Source organism: Dendronephthya gigantea, unplaced genomic scaffold (assembly GCF_004324835.1).
Source record: "Dendronephthya gigantea isolate DGI-Jeju-01 unplaced genomic scaffold, DenGig_1.0 000158F, whole genome shotgun sequence".
NCBI classification, from domain to species: domain Eukaryota; kingdom Metazoa; phylum Cnidaria; class Anthozoa; order Malacalcyonacea; family Nephtheidae; genus Dendronephthya; species Dendronephthya gigantea.
Window position 1 is genome coordinate 183,223 of NW_021163168.1, and position 12,660 is coordinate 195,882.

The following is a 12,660-nucleotide window of genomic DNA, read 5'->3' on the forward strand; positions in this document are numbered from 1 at the left end:
CGAAAAAATAATATAGAGTTCCACTTCTGTTAGGTATTCTGTGGCATTAGGCAATTACCAAATTAGGGGACAGAAATTACTACGCACACATTTATCCCGCATTATCATTGGTAATTCCAAATCTTTTTCAAAAATATCCCTACTTTACCCTAACAGAATCGTATAAATTATTGTTTTGCTGTGGAAATGACCTGGGACACAAGACAAATAGGGGCCACTTGTACGAAAACTGGATAGACCTGTCCACCTAGGGATTTTTTCAACCTTGTAAAAAGCATTAAACCTTACTGTAATTTTAAGAAAAATTACTGTAGCCTGATTAATACAAATTTCCAATTACTACAATCATCCGAAAAATTACCAAAAGTAATTAAAATTACTACGTCTGGTCACACTGCTAGCTGGTGTTACAGCGGATAGCGTCCTCCCGCGGCTGCCGAAGTGCCCTCCCCCGGACACGATACTCTAGCAAATAGTATACTTCTTGACACTATTCGCGATGAAGGACATAAATCGCCGTCGCGGATTGCTTAGTGTCCGCGGGTGGCACTATCCGCTGGGACACCTGTTCTGTTCACCTGTGATACATTTTTTAATTCAGTTCTGCCAAAAAAGCACTTCTGTCGCAAATGAAAAGGCGTGTCAATTGTGTGCGCATGTCAGCATGTGCCATGCGTTGTCGTTAGTTCTTGGAGCAAATTCTTCACTGAAAAATGTATGCAATAAATCTCCTATTGAATTCTATAGAGAGATACGGCAATAAAAATGATCTTTGTCTATTTTAAAGAATTCTATTTCATGAATATTTACTGATTCGTTTACGGATATTTTGTTAACTTTATTTTGATAGTCAATAATGAATCGAAATACGCGACAAAACAGTTGTCAAGGTGAGGAAAGGTGTCTAAAATACGTAAATAATTTTGCTCATGATTGTAGGTGTGAACGTTGTTTATCTGACCTGGACCGGAGCTGGTCAGGTCACTAAAATGCAGGCCAACAGAAGAAGGTGTCCTGGACCAAGCCATGCAGGACCGACCTGACCTGGGGCACGATTTTTGTAATTTGAACGCGGGGTTTACGCACTCCTGACCCAAGTCCTGACCAATTTTCAACGTACCTAATAGTATATGATCCCTACTAATGTTACCACTTTTCGGCGTGTTTTGCAATTGGGTATTAGATTTAATTTTGGTCCAAGTATTTAATTATATCAATTATGTTGGCTTCGATAATCGATATCATCAACAAGAAAGACAGTGTGATTACGGCGCATATTACCTAGGCCTGTCCTAGACTGGTTCAGGCAATATTAGGCCTCTAACCTATTTTGTTCAAACTTTATTTATGCCCAATAAGTGATAATTTTACGATAATATGAGCCATGATAAAATGAGTATACGACCGAATCTCAAAACAAACAGAAGTGATAAAACTTCAAAAACCTGCTCGATTGGCTCGAAGATTGTTGCGCTGTTCCCTACTGCGCACTTCATTGTCCAGTTTTCCTCGACGGCCGTACACACAAGCATTTTTTCAATTATCTCGCGTACATACGAGCAAATAAAACATGGCAAGGAAAACTTGTCCAGGAAAACTTGCCCGTCTGTACGGGGCTTAAGGCTCCCAACTAAACAAGATTGCTGAAAAGTTCTCTTTTGCTTTGAGATGAGGTATCCTTTTTCCCCGTGGAAACGTCTATGCCAACGCTGGCAACGCAATAATGACTTTAACTTCAAGAGTGTACAATACGTGTCAACGCCTGTGCCCTTTTCATCAGGCTAGTAGCCGCAGAAGTTGATGCCCTTACCCTCAACCTAAATGTGCTCTACGACTACGCTCCCTGAATATAGCCTAGAGCTAAAAATGTCAAATATTGCGATCCTTTACATTACATTACAAAAAGTGTAAATGAGATCCAGAAAAATTATTCTAAGGGGCGTAAATGTAAACATACTTTTAAAAATTCAGGTAAAATTACCGACACCCCCTGGTTCACTTCACTCGCAACGGTCCGTCGTTCCTGCGTGGCAGTGCGTGCAGTAGCAGTACTACACACTTCCAGCTGCTCAGAGTGTAAAAATCAACCAATCAGATCCTCGACAAAACTGAATTTTAGCTTTCAGAAAAGCTGAATTTCAGAAGACTTTAACACATGGGTCAACAAATGCGGAAAACTAAGTTTTTTCGATTAATTCACTTAGCTTTTTCAAATACGACATATATAAGGATTTAGACTTTTACGTGCGTGTACTTGCGTATAAATTTTATTCCATGCGCGTGTATCATATATCTATAGATATATTTTATCTAATAATAGATATCTATTATTTCTATGGCGTGTACGTATGAGCAAAATACTCGACAGTGGAAATTGGCCCTTAGGGCTGCTTCCACTGTCGCGTTTTTTTGCACGTACGTACACGCACGTAATAGTTGAAAACTTGAAAGTTTTTACATAATTAATTTTATTGCAGAAATAACACACCAAATCTTCCACAGAATCCAACCCTCTGCATCTATTCTATCGTTGATTTTATAAGTATTATTTAAATGATTTTAAAATTTTACGTGCAAAAAACGCGAGAGTGGGAAGCGGCCCTTAATTGGAAGAACGAGGATGAATAATTCCAGGCGCACGATAACTCAGTTTTGTTTTGGCGCTTCACGAGGTCATGATACCAGATCAGCTGGTTTGTGCAGTATTGTGGGGAAAGTCCGTCTTCAAAATCTTTAGAAATGCAAACAAAGGCCTCGCATTTTGGTCGCGTCATAAGATAATAAGTCCAGATAAATCTCATTCAGCCTCATCATATTATTATCTATTGTTTGAATTGCATTTGACCCGACAAAAATGCGGCGAATGAATCAAGCTTATAACAGTTAATTAGAAATGCAAGTAGGATGGCTCAAAAAAGAGATTCTAATAGACAAGGTCATCAATAGATATATAATTAAACATTCATAGTGAAAAATTTCACATAACAGATATTCCAATATTCAGAAATTGAAATTAAAACCAAAATTTATAGTATGAAGAATATACCCTAGAGTTCGAATGCATTCCCCTGTTATTTTACAAGATATATTTATTATAGACTGTAATATGCTAATTCGTTTCTTATCCGAACTGGGTAAGTTGTTAAGGCACGACAATGCTGCAGACAGCAAAGTTTTTCGAAGTAAAACTACAATCTACTTTTTCCCCTTCTTGTTCTGTTGTGGAGCTCCGCCCCTGGGAGGTGTGACTGGTCGACCAGAATTGAGTCCACCATATTGGTATTTGGCTTTCTTCTCGGAGGGTTTTAGAATCTACCGGTGGAAGGAAACATAAACGTCAACGCAAACGAAATTATACAACTATAATACCAATCTAATTGACTCAGGTCAAAAAGTCTCGATAACAAACCAGGTTTTAACTCTTGAAGTTGAACGAAGAAATTGGTTTTATTTAGTTCTAAATATTTTTGCCTCGGGGCTGAACTAGAGTAAATAAAACTTGTCCAGTATTAAACGTTTTATAGGCTATAAATATAACACTTCTGCGATCTATCTGAAGTAACCAGTCCCTACTTTATTCAGACTGAACGGGTGTTTACAAAAATAGTCTATTTTCCACCATTGGGTGTCTGGCCTGGGTAACTATAGTGATTGAAGGTTCCTACAAGTCTTTTGTCACTCAGACCAACTTGGCTTTCAATATGGCTTGAGCAGATTCTTATATTACAGGATATGAAAACCCACCTGGAAGGAACACATCAGTGTTTCATCAACGCTCATCATGCCACCAGCATTGTCGAATTCCCCGCAGTAATTTGGAGCTGAGAACAACGTTACCAATTGCCGCTTTGCAAAAAATTCGTAACCATCTTCGACCACCTAAAAACGAAAAAAAAACCAGACTCAGAGTGAGCTTTACAACAGGCTGTAGATGAAAAAAAATAGCCGATCAATACACTGTAATTACGTAATTAATGAAATATAGCTCTCTTAAAGGCCCGTTTACACTTGCGATTTTCTTCTTTTGATAGATGCAAACAAGTGATAAGTTACGAAAGCTGTTACGTGTACGAGCTCCTATTTGAACATAGTTAACTAATTCAATCATTCACATCTATCAAAAGAAGAAAATCGCACATAAAATCGCAGCAAAAATTGCAAGTGTAAACGGAACTTAATAAGGGGTATATTAGGCGAGAGATACAACGAATTGAGGTATTCTCTAAAGTGACCCTACCTGATGGGCCCTGCATATTAGATCCAAGTCATGTCTGTTGAGGAACTTGCTGACCATATCAGCTCCAAATGTGAATGAGACACCGCGATCATTTTCACCCCAGCCATTGGTGTCTTTATCTGGATCTGACCATAATAAATCACACAACAATCCTGTGTCGGGGACGTCTGTTGGCCTCATTATTCGCCGAATCTGTTCCATTGACTGCAAATCTGGCGAGAGTCCTGGGCAATGGAAACAAGGGAATCGTTATGGAATATCCAAAATAAAACTACTTCCAAGAATAGACACCGTCTGTTCTTGATGTTTTAGATAAAATAAGCAGGCCCACAACAAGCGTGATAACTAGGGAGGAGAAGTCGTGCATGCTGATGTATTCAGTTCTGTCGCAAGGATTTCTCTTGTACGCATATGCGTTTTTAAAGAAATCTATCGGGCAGAATTAAATACATGGATATACGCTCCCTACCGCGCTAGTTACGGGCCTGAAAATAAGAGTGTAAAGGCAGGGTCGATAAAATTTTATATCGCTGTTACGATAAGATTCAAGTGCAACTACAATGACTTTTTCAGAGCGCTTAGGCCTAGGTTAACGTGTCGAATGCAATTCAAACAATAGATAATGAGCTGATAAACCTCATTAAGCTTCATTATCATCTCATTACCTATTGTTTGAATTGCATTCGACTCGACCTAAATGCGACGTAACCTTACCTCCGTGACAACAAAAGATTTTTTCGTCCACAATTGCTGCGATGGGCAAACAGTTGAAGCAATCTGTGAAGGTCTTCCATAGTTTAATATTGTATCTTCTCTTGCCTAGAAAGTGGGACAATATATATTAAATTAGTTAAATATATTATTATATTAAATAGCCATGTGTTAAACAATAAGTGACGTCGTAACGTCTAATGGGGACGTCATAACGTATAGGATAAAACGTTTTGCATGCACATACTTTTTGCATAACACCATGACTTGGGGTAAAAGGCCATAGATAAATGTTTGAATTTGTTTGTATTTTATTATAAAAATTTATAAAACATTTAGCTGTTGTATGTTCAGTAGGATACACAGAAGACCTCAGAACGAGCTATAGGCAAAATCGTGACCAATTTTTTTGTTCTTACACAATCTAACACCATCCGTGTATCGACAGCTAAACTGTATTTCCTGATACTCTAAAGGTGGACATTTTTTGTTTCAAAGCTTATATTCATAGACTTTTGGGAGATGATATTGTCATTCTTTGTGTCACATACATGACATGTTATTATAGCATTGCAGTAACATTGATTGGATATAGAATAGATATATAATAGATTTCATATAGAAGGCAATCAGGGCAGATTTTCTGGGGGGGGGTTCCCCAAAGTTTTTAGCACCACCTGAAAAAATTGAAAATGGAATACATACTGTAGGCTCTTATTACGTTATTGGCCAAAAAATTGCAGTGGTGGATCCACTGGGGGTGTGGGGGGTGCCCCCCTAAACCTTCACAGGAGGGGTGTGAATACATCTAAACTGTTACATTATTTGGTATTTGTATATCTGTTGCATTATATATTTCACCAGGATCCCTTTAAGCAGATCGCAGCTTCAGCACTCGACTAGAGGCTTGCATCTTTGGTACGCATTGTCAAGTCAACCTGGTCAGCCTGGAGTCAACCAAGATAGACTGAGTAAAAGTTTTATAGCACACTGATGCACCCCGCCCCCACAGGAAAATCTGCACCCCTCCTGTCAGACAAGCATTGATCTAACCCTGAAGGCAATCATAAAAATTTTCATTGCTTAAAGGAAAATGCCAAAAGACTGGACAGTTTCACAGAATAAATACTTTGTGTACACCTACAATAAATCTAAAAAAGAAAATGAACAAAATCCTGATCACTTACACTCATCATAAAATCCATATATACGGTTGATACTTGCACACTCGTGGTTGCCTCGAAGTAGGAAGAAATTTTCTGGGTATTTCACTTTGTATGCTAACAACAAACATATTGTTTCTAATGATTGTTTGCCTCTGTCAACATAATCACCAAGGAAAAGGTAGTTAGCCTCAGGTGGGAATCCACCATATTCAAACAGGCGAAGAAGATCTGTGTATTGGCCGTGGATGTCGCCTGTAAGTTTAAAATATCATAATTTTGAAATTGCTAACAAATAAATAAACTAATGTAAAAGGCTGTTTGTCATAGTTTGGAAAGAAATTTCAATTGTTAAAGCAATATATATATAAGCATTTTTGTCGATTTCACATAACTTTTCAAAACGCGGTTGCGAAGTTCGTTGCGAAGTTCGCAATTACGTTTCGAATCAGTGTTCGAAGTTCAAAATGAACTAAGTTCAAAACTTTGAAGGTCAAGCTCGTAAATTTGAGTCACGAAGCATTAAAATACACTGAAAATTATGACTTATGAACGTAACTGCATACAATGAGACCATTTCAAATCGAAACAAAAGTACAAAACTGTTTTAACAGTACTTAGTGAGTTGACTGAGTTCTGTTTGAAAAGGTATTTTCAAATTGTTTATGAACTTGATCTTCGAAGTTTGTTTTGACTTCGAACTGTCGAACATTCGAAACGTAATTGCGAACTTCGCAACGAAATTATGTGACAACAAGTTTTATAATATAACATTTATAGTACGCGCGTGCTGATTGGTCGAGAAGCGTGTTTCTATAACTGTATAGAAACACGGAAAATGTTTTCTATTTCTTAAATGTGAAATCGACAATAAATGTCAATAATATCATTATTGCAATGTTTCCAGCGAGAAACACTAAGTTTTATAGTAATTGATGACATAATGAAAGTGTTTCAGTTGACAGACAAGCTATTGTAGTGTTCTGTTCAGTCAATGGCAGTCATACGCAAGAAACCTCAACTATTCAGATAGCATATGCTCTATTGAAGTACATTTGCCTAAAATAGACAAAAAAACTCAAGGGTCTTTTAGCATGGAGGGAGAATTAAGATGGACAGAAAGCTCTTGTGTGAAGGACGTCAATAAATTTTCTGTCAGTTTCACATATTTGATAAGGACCTTAAAGATGCTGCCACACTGTTTCTTGGTTGTATTGAAACATATCTAATCTAATTAGCCTTTCTCACGATGACGTTTTGGGGTACTTTCAATTTACTGAAATCTGTTTAAAAATTGTGTTTTAATATCAAAAGTAATTTTTTTAGAATAAACAGACCATTTGAAGAATAAATTCAGCCTAAAAATAAAGACAGTCGCCGGTACCAAGTCTTACACTCGCGGTTTTTGAAAAAAGTACCCCAAAAATGGCGGCATATTCATCATCGTGAGAAAGGCTAATTGCAATTAGTTATTTGATTATTCACTGTTTTGCAAAATGATGTACACCACAAGTTCATGATATGAATTTCAGTCACATAGAATGTCCCATAGATGAAACAGTGAATGTGAAACTTCATGAAGACATGAGTTTCTGAATGTGGTAATTAAACTACTGTAGATGTAAACTAAATACGTAAATAGGGGCTCTTGGAATACCAGGATAATAAAACAATGCCAAAGCCAAATTATGTTTTTTATATTCTAGTCTAATGTCTAAATTAAATTTTGGTACATAGCATGAGGTTTTTCATGTAGTTTTGACCGAGATATTGCAGTTTTAATTAAAAATTAGCTATAAAAATGGCATTAAAGTAGTGAGTTGACAAATCCTAGTATTTTATCACCCATATTTGTCTGTTTCAATGAAGTTTAAATAGAAACATTTGACAGATGGATAGGTCTTTTTATTTTCTGTGTTATGACATGTTGGAAGTGTTAAAACAAAATTGGCTATTATGGTTTAGACTTTGTTCCAAATGGGGGATAAAAGTCATTCGGTAGTGCACAAATTTAACAAACAATTTCGCATGAATTCTGCTTGTTCTTTCTTTAATAAGCCTTGTTTAACAATACAACAGTGAGTTTGGGTTTGCACAGAATATAGCTGCCAGGGGTAAGTAAAGGTCAAGAAGTAATAGGATGAAAAACGTTGAAAACAAACATTATTCTTTTCTTATTTAATATGCCATTTTTGACTAATTTTTGCACTTTTCAAAAATATGTATTAAAAGTAAAACGCATATACCTCTGGGAATACTTGATCAAAATACACATAATGGTATACATCTGGACCAAGATCAGATATTGTTAAATTTTTAAATTTCACCTGCAGCTACAGCCAATGAAATTGCAGGAATGTCTAGGATTCGGCCTGATAACATATTGTAAAAAATTGAACCTATCAAATTTGTTTTAAACCTTCAAAGGCAAGGAAGTAAAAAGATGTGCAAAGAAATTTTCTTACTTCTTGGTCACATAGACTATTATGCAAACTTTTCCTACCACAGCTACAGAAACAGAGGTTGTTAATTTTCTTTAGAAATGAACCATTGAGCATAACTTTGAACATTGTATTCTAGCAATTTTGAAAAAAACTTCAACATATTCAACCAAAGGGAAATAAATTGACTGCAAATATTTGTCCTAATATAGTGTTGTTGAAATCAGGTCATTTTGATCCAGCCCAGTCTACCATAATTAAATTGCATTAATATACACTTAGATGATAGTATTAATACGGTATATCTATTTACACACTACTTGTAAGTTTCAACATTATCATTCCCATCTAAATGCTACAGTAAAAATATACACCCAATTAAGCTATTGAGAACTATTGAAAACTATGACAGGAGTCTAGATGATATAAAGTTCTATAACTATCTAAACAGCCGGGGATTAATAACAGAATAGAATTTGACATCGATATAATAAACAATATAATGGACCTTCGTCATTACTGCTTCATTTCATCGTTATATAAACGATTAAAAATGAACAAGAAGCAAACTTGAGATAATATTTAAACATAATACCGACATCATTTTTCATTTTGGCGAATGCTACTCACCACATATTTTCAGGGGAGCTTCTAGTTCTAACAGAATCGGCTGGCTTAAAAATATTTCTCTTGACTTGAGACACAAGCCGCGAACTTCGGCTTCGGTCAACTGAACACTTTTACCCGGCCTTCCTCGAGCTAAAACGATGAAGAGAGCATAAGGGTGTTACATAATAGGAGCCGAATGATGTTATAAGAAGGAACATACCGTCTAGAAGTCTTGAAATAACACTATCGACAACAAGTTCGCCTTCCGCCATTTCAGTTTATTTCTTATATCGCCCTTCGCTGCCACAGTTTTTGCGAAAGAATTGAAAAGAAATTTCTGTGCAAAATGCGCAAGCGCAGTTCGGTTTGTGCCCACGGTCAAAAGTAATCCGGAAGTAAATACTTCATGGCACATTCTCTAATAGGTAATAACCAGTGGTAATAACCAAATTACCAAAAGCAAATAAGATCATACATTGATATACGATCATACATATATTGAAAATATTTAAAAATTAAAATATCAAAGAAACTTTAAGAAAGTGTATATGATATTTTGTTGCGAAAATAATGGCTTTGAGAATATTGAAACAAAGGTGTTCTTCATTTAATTTCATAAAGTTGTCAAAATGCTGTGGTATTAAAAAAATGGATTTCTTACCAAAAACTAGGTAACTAATCTTCTTTGTTCCAATTATGATTAAATATAGAAATATTGATTGACTATTTAGGCCATGCATATTCTTGGGATATCATCAAGGGTGGTAATCATTACAATAAGGGGTGGGGACAACTAGCTTGAAGGTGTTACAATGCCATCTTGGTGTGTGCATAGAAATCCTTCTTGTCCTTATGCTAGGATGGTGTGGATATGCATTCAGACCAGCTTCAGTATCCCCTAGTACTTAGTAAGTTAATTTAGTTGAGTTCATAGGAATTTAGTATAGATTGACATGATTCTGAACTGTGGCCAACGTCGTTCCATATTGCCCAAAGTATATAGAATTTTCTAAAAAATAGATTTTTATATTTATCTACAAATTTCTCCTACAAATAGCTGTCATGTTATCTTGAGACACTATAATTTTGACCAGCAGATTTATTTGCATTGGTGTTACAAAAGAGAGTGAAATGCTATTTGAACAAAATCAAGGTATGTATAGCCTTTTAGAGTTATGAATACAGCAATTATGCTTTGTCCATGTCATATTACCTGTTATCATAAGCGTACGGGCGCAACTTCCTTTAGGGGGGCAGAAAAAATCGCCTAAATTTTTGAAATATACAATGTACCAGATATGAAACAATAAATTGGCAAAGCCGTGGATGTGCTTACAAGAAAGTGTAACAAAACTGGCCAAATATTACATATATGTAATATATATATTACAAAATTTGGTTTTAAAAATTTTTTTCTTAGATGAGCAGTGTGTCAGTGATGAGGTGGCTAAGTGGTTAGAATTGTCCAAGCCAACTTTTGTAAATGGTCGATATGTGAAGGCAAAGCTAAGTGCAAGAAGATTAGCAAAGATAAGAAAACAGTATGTATCAGATGGGTATTATTGGCCAACAAAACCTTTGCGTGATAGGTCTCTAGATATGGTACCCAAATATTCAAAAAAGGAAAAAGCAAGAGAAGAAAGGTAATAATAGATTGATTATGAATTTTACCAATATTCTTAACGATGATATAAAGTCTGTTCTGTATACATGTCTTCAGCTCATAACAAACTAAGTGGGGCATATCCCTTTTTTTATAATTTTGCAATTGCATTTCATTGCCAATAAAGTTATTCATTGAAGTGATTATTCCTGGCAACCACCATAGATTTTTTTTGGAACCTGCAGATTATTTTCCCCACCTTAACCCCCAAGATGCTTGTGAAAAAGGCTGAGTGTTTCCATTGATAAAAATTCATTTTCACTTGAAGACGAAAATTGATTGAAGAAAACATGAAGAAAATGCCGGAAATGATTGCAGAGTACAGGGCGAAAATGAAAGATCTCCGTGCACAGAAACGGGAGTTAAAAGAGAAACAGAAAGAAAAGCAGTTGGAGGCACAACGATTAGGTTATCATCCTAAAGATCCCAGAGGATTACAAAAACTTATGCAAGCTGAAGCATTAGAGGCAAAAAAGAATAAACGTATGCAAAAGAGGGCTCGAAGCTCTAGTTAAGCCGAAACTATTATATTATTATGCAATGGCAGTTATGAAAATAAGTATAATGTATATTTATTTATTATATGACTTTTCAATATCCTCCATGCTGATTGCTTGACGAGCGGTCCGTAAAAATCCATATCCGGACCGTGGCCCGTATATTCCGTATCTGGACCAATATCCCGGATGCCTCATGCAGTTCAGCCATATAATAAAAAGATTATTATTGACCTCGCTTGTTCGATCTGTACTAAAAAGCCTCGGTCTGATATTTCACAATACAGACCTCACGCTCGGTCAATAATCAGTTATTCTGGCTGTTGCACATGGAGTCAAGTACTTTTAGATTTTTTGCCAAGGCAGAGGGGCGCGACCTCCAACGCGACCTCCCGCACGCTTATTTTAATAAGCACTTTGTCGTCACCAAAAACAATAGTCTTTAAAAGCCCCGTTTACACTATACCATTTTAGCCGTGCCGTACCAGTAAATTGAGTGTATATAGTGTAAACGGGGCTAAATTTCATTCAGTACAACCATGTTTTTTTTGGTGCACTGAGCATCTACAACGTATGAACATCCTCATTCTGCCTCTACAGGCCAATTGCAGAGAAACGACAGTCTGAAATTCAAATATAACAAGATATCGCATTCTTTTGTCACGTATCATCAACGCATTTTAGAACAATCATATCTCTGTATTGTTTCTAATTGCATTTCAAACACTAGCGATTTTCGGTACACACTGTAGTCCCCTGCTCCTCACTGATGATTGGAATTGAAGAATTTTAATAATTCTTTTTTTCAAAATAACTCAATTTTTCACATAAAGTATAATTTCAACACAATTTATTTAAGAAAAAATGTCAATTTGCTAACCTACAATCTAAAAGTTTCTCTATAGTTTAAAATACTGGACATATATGTACATAAAACTATTATGTCGCCCTGCTTAAAACAAGAAATACTGCTATGAGTGGTAACATTGGAACTGAATTTAAACCTTTTGCTAACTGTTCTTCTTAATATCAACATTTGTAACGCCTGTATTCTCAAAAATTACTCACATGCACTCACTCTCATTGAGTTTAAAATAGAAATTTTGTTACAACTGATTAACGTGAAAGTGTTTTTTTATCAGTGGAAAGTTTTAAGGTAAAACACTGAAAATCTCTTATTCAAGTGGAAATACCGTCATGCAATCATGCAGAATGAGATCTTTCACTCACTGAGTTTGAGTGTGAGCGGGTTTTTAGAATACAGGCGTGAGTTCTCGTAACCAGAGACTTGCGTGCGCGAGCAGCAACCATGCAGGGCCTTAACGAAGGGTGTATTACG

At 36.1% G+C, this 12,660-nt stretch overlaps 2 protein-coding genes across 5 annotated transcripts; one reads left to right on the forward strand and one right to left on the reverse strand.

The window, feature by feature from the left end:
• Positions 1–2,936: 2,936 nt before the first annotated feature.
• LOC114537491 (serine/threonine-protein phosphatase PP1-beta catalytic subunit) lies at positions 2,937–9,476 on the reverse strand. The gene is made up of 7 exons (XM_028558531.1): positions 9,382–9,476; positions 9,183–9,311; positions 6,136–6,366; positions 4,952–5,056; positions 4,238–4,461; positions 3,745–3,879; positions 2,937–3,312 (listed from the first exon to the last, which is right to left on the reverse strand). Exons 1-7 carry the CDS (start codon positions 9,431–9,433, stop codon positions 3,196–3,198), a joined length of 993 nt encoding a protein of 330 aa, XP_028414332.1. The 5' UTR covers positions 9,434–9,476; the 3' UTR covers positions 2,937–3,195.
• Positions 9,477–9,610: 134 nt separating this feature from the next.
• LOC114537485 lies at positions 9,611–12,389 on the forward strand. Of its 4 annotated transcripts, none has more exons than XM_028558519.1 (4): positions 9,611–9,832; positions 10,219–10,314; positions 10,582–10,804; positions 11,093–12,389. In XM_028558519.1, the coding sequence occupies exons 2-4, from the start codon at positions 10,293–10,295 to the stop codon at positions 11,337–11,339; spliced, it is 492 nt and encodes a 163-aa protein (XP_028414320.1). In that variant the 5' UTR covers positions 9,611–9,832; positions 10,219–10,292; the 3' UTR covers positions 11,340–12,389. The 4 variants fall into 4 exon arrangements, with proteins under 4 accessions (XP_028414320.1, XP_028414318.1, XP_028414319.1 ...); XM_028558517.1 differs by having other exon boundaries at positions 10,256–10,314; XM_028558518.1 differs by having other exon boundaries at positions 10,259–10,314.
• Positions 12,390–12,660: the final 271 nt, after the last annotated feature.

What these genes read in the sequence shown, in the direction of transcription:
- LOC114537485 (XM_028558517.1), top strand. Translation starts at nt 9,732, where the DNA reads ATGGCTTTGAGAATATTGAAACAAAGGTGTTCTTCATTTAATTTCATA. An exon ending in GCTATTTGAACAAAATCAAG is followed by an intron (nt 10,315 to 10,581) that starts GTATGTATAGCC and finishes TTTTTTTCTTAG; the next exon opens with ATGAGCAGTGTGTCAGTGAT. An exon ending in GAAAAAGCAAGAGAAGAAAG is followed by an intron (nt 10,805 to 11,092) that starts GTAATAATAGAT and finishes TTTCACTTGAAG; the next exon opens with ACGAAAATTGATTGAAGAAA.
- LOC114537491 (XM_028558531.1), bottom strand. Translation starts at nt 9,433, where the DNA reads ATGGCGGAAGGCGAACTTGTTGTCGATAGTGTTATTTCAAGACTTCTA. An exon ending in AGCTCCCCTGAAAATATGTG is followed by an intron (nt 6,367 to 9,182) that starts GTGAGTAGCATT and finishes TTAAACTTACAG; the next exon opens with GCGACATCCACGGCCAATAC. An exon ending in ATATGGATTTTATGATGAGT is followed by an intron (nt 5,057 to 6,135) that starts GTAAGTGATCAG and finishes CCCACTTTCTAG; the next exon opens with GCAAGAGAAGATACAATATT.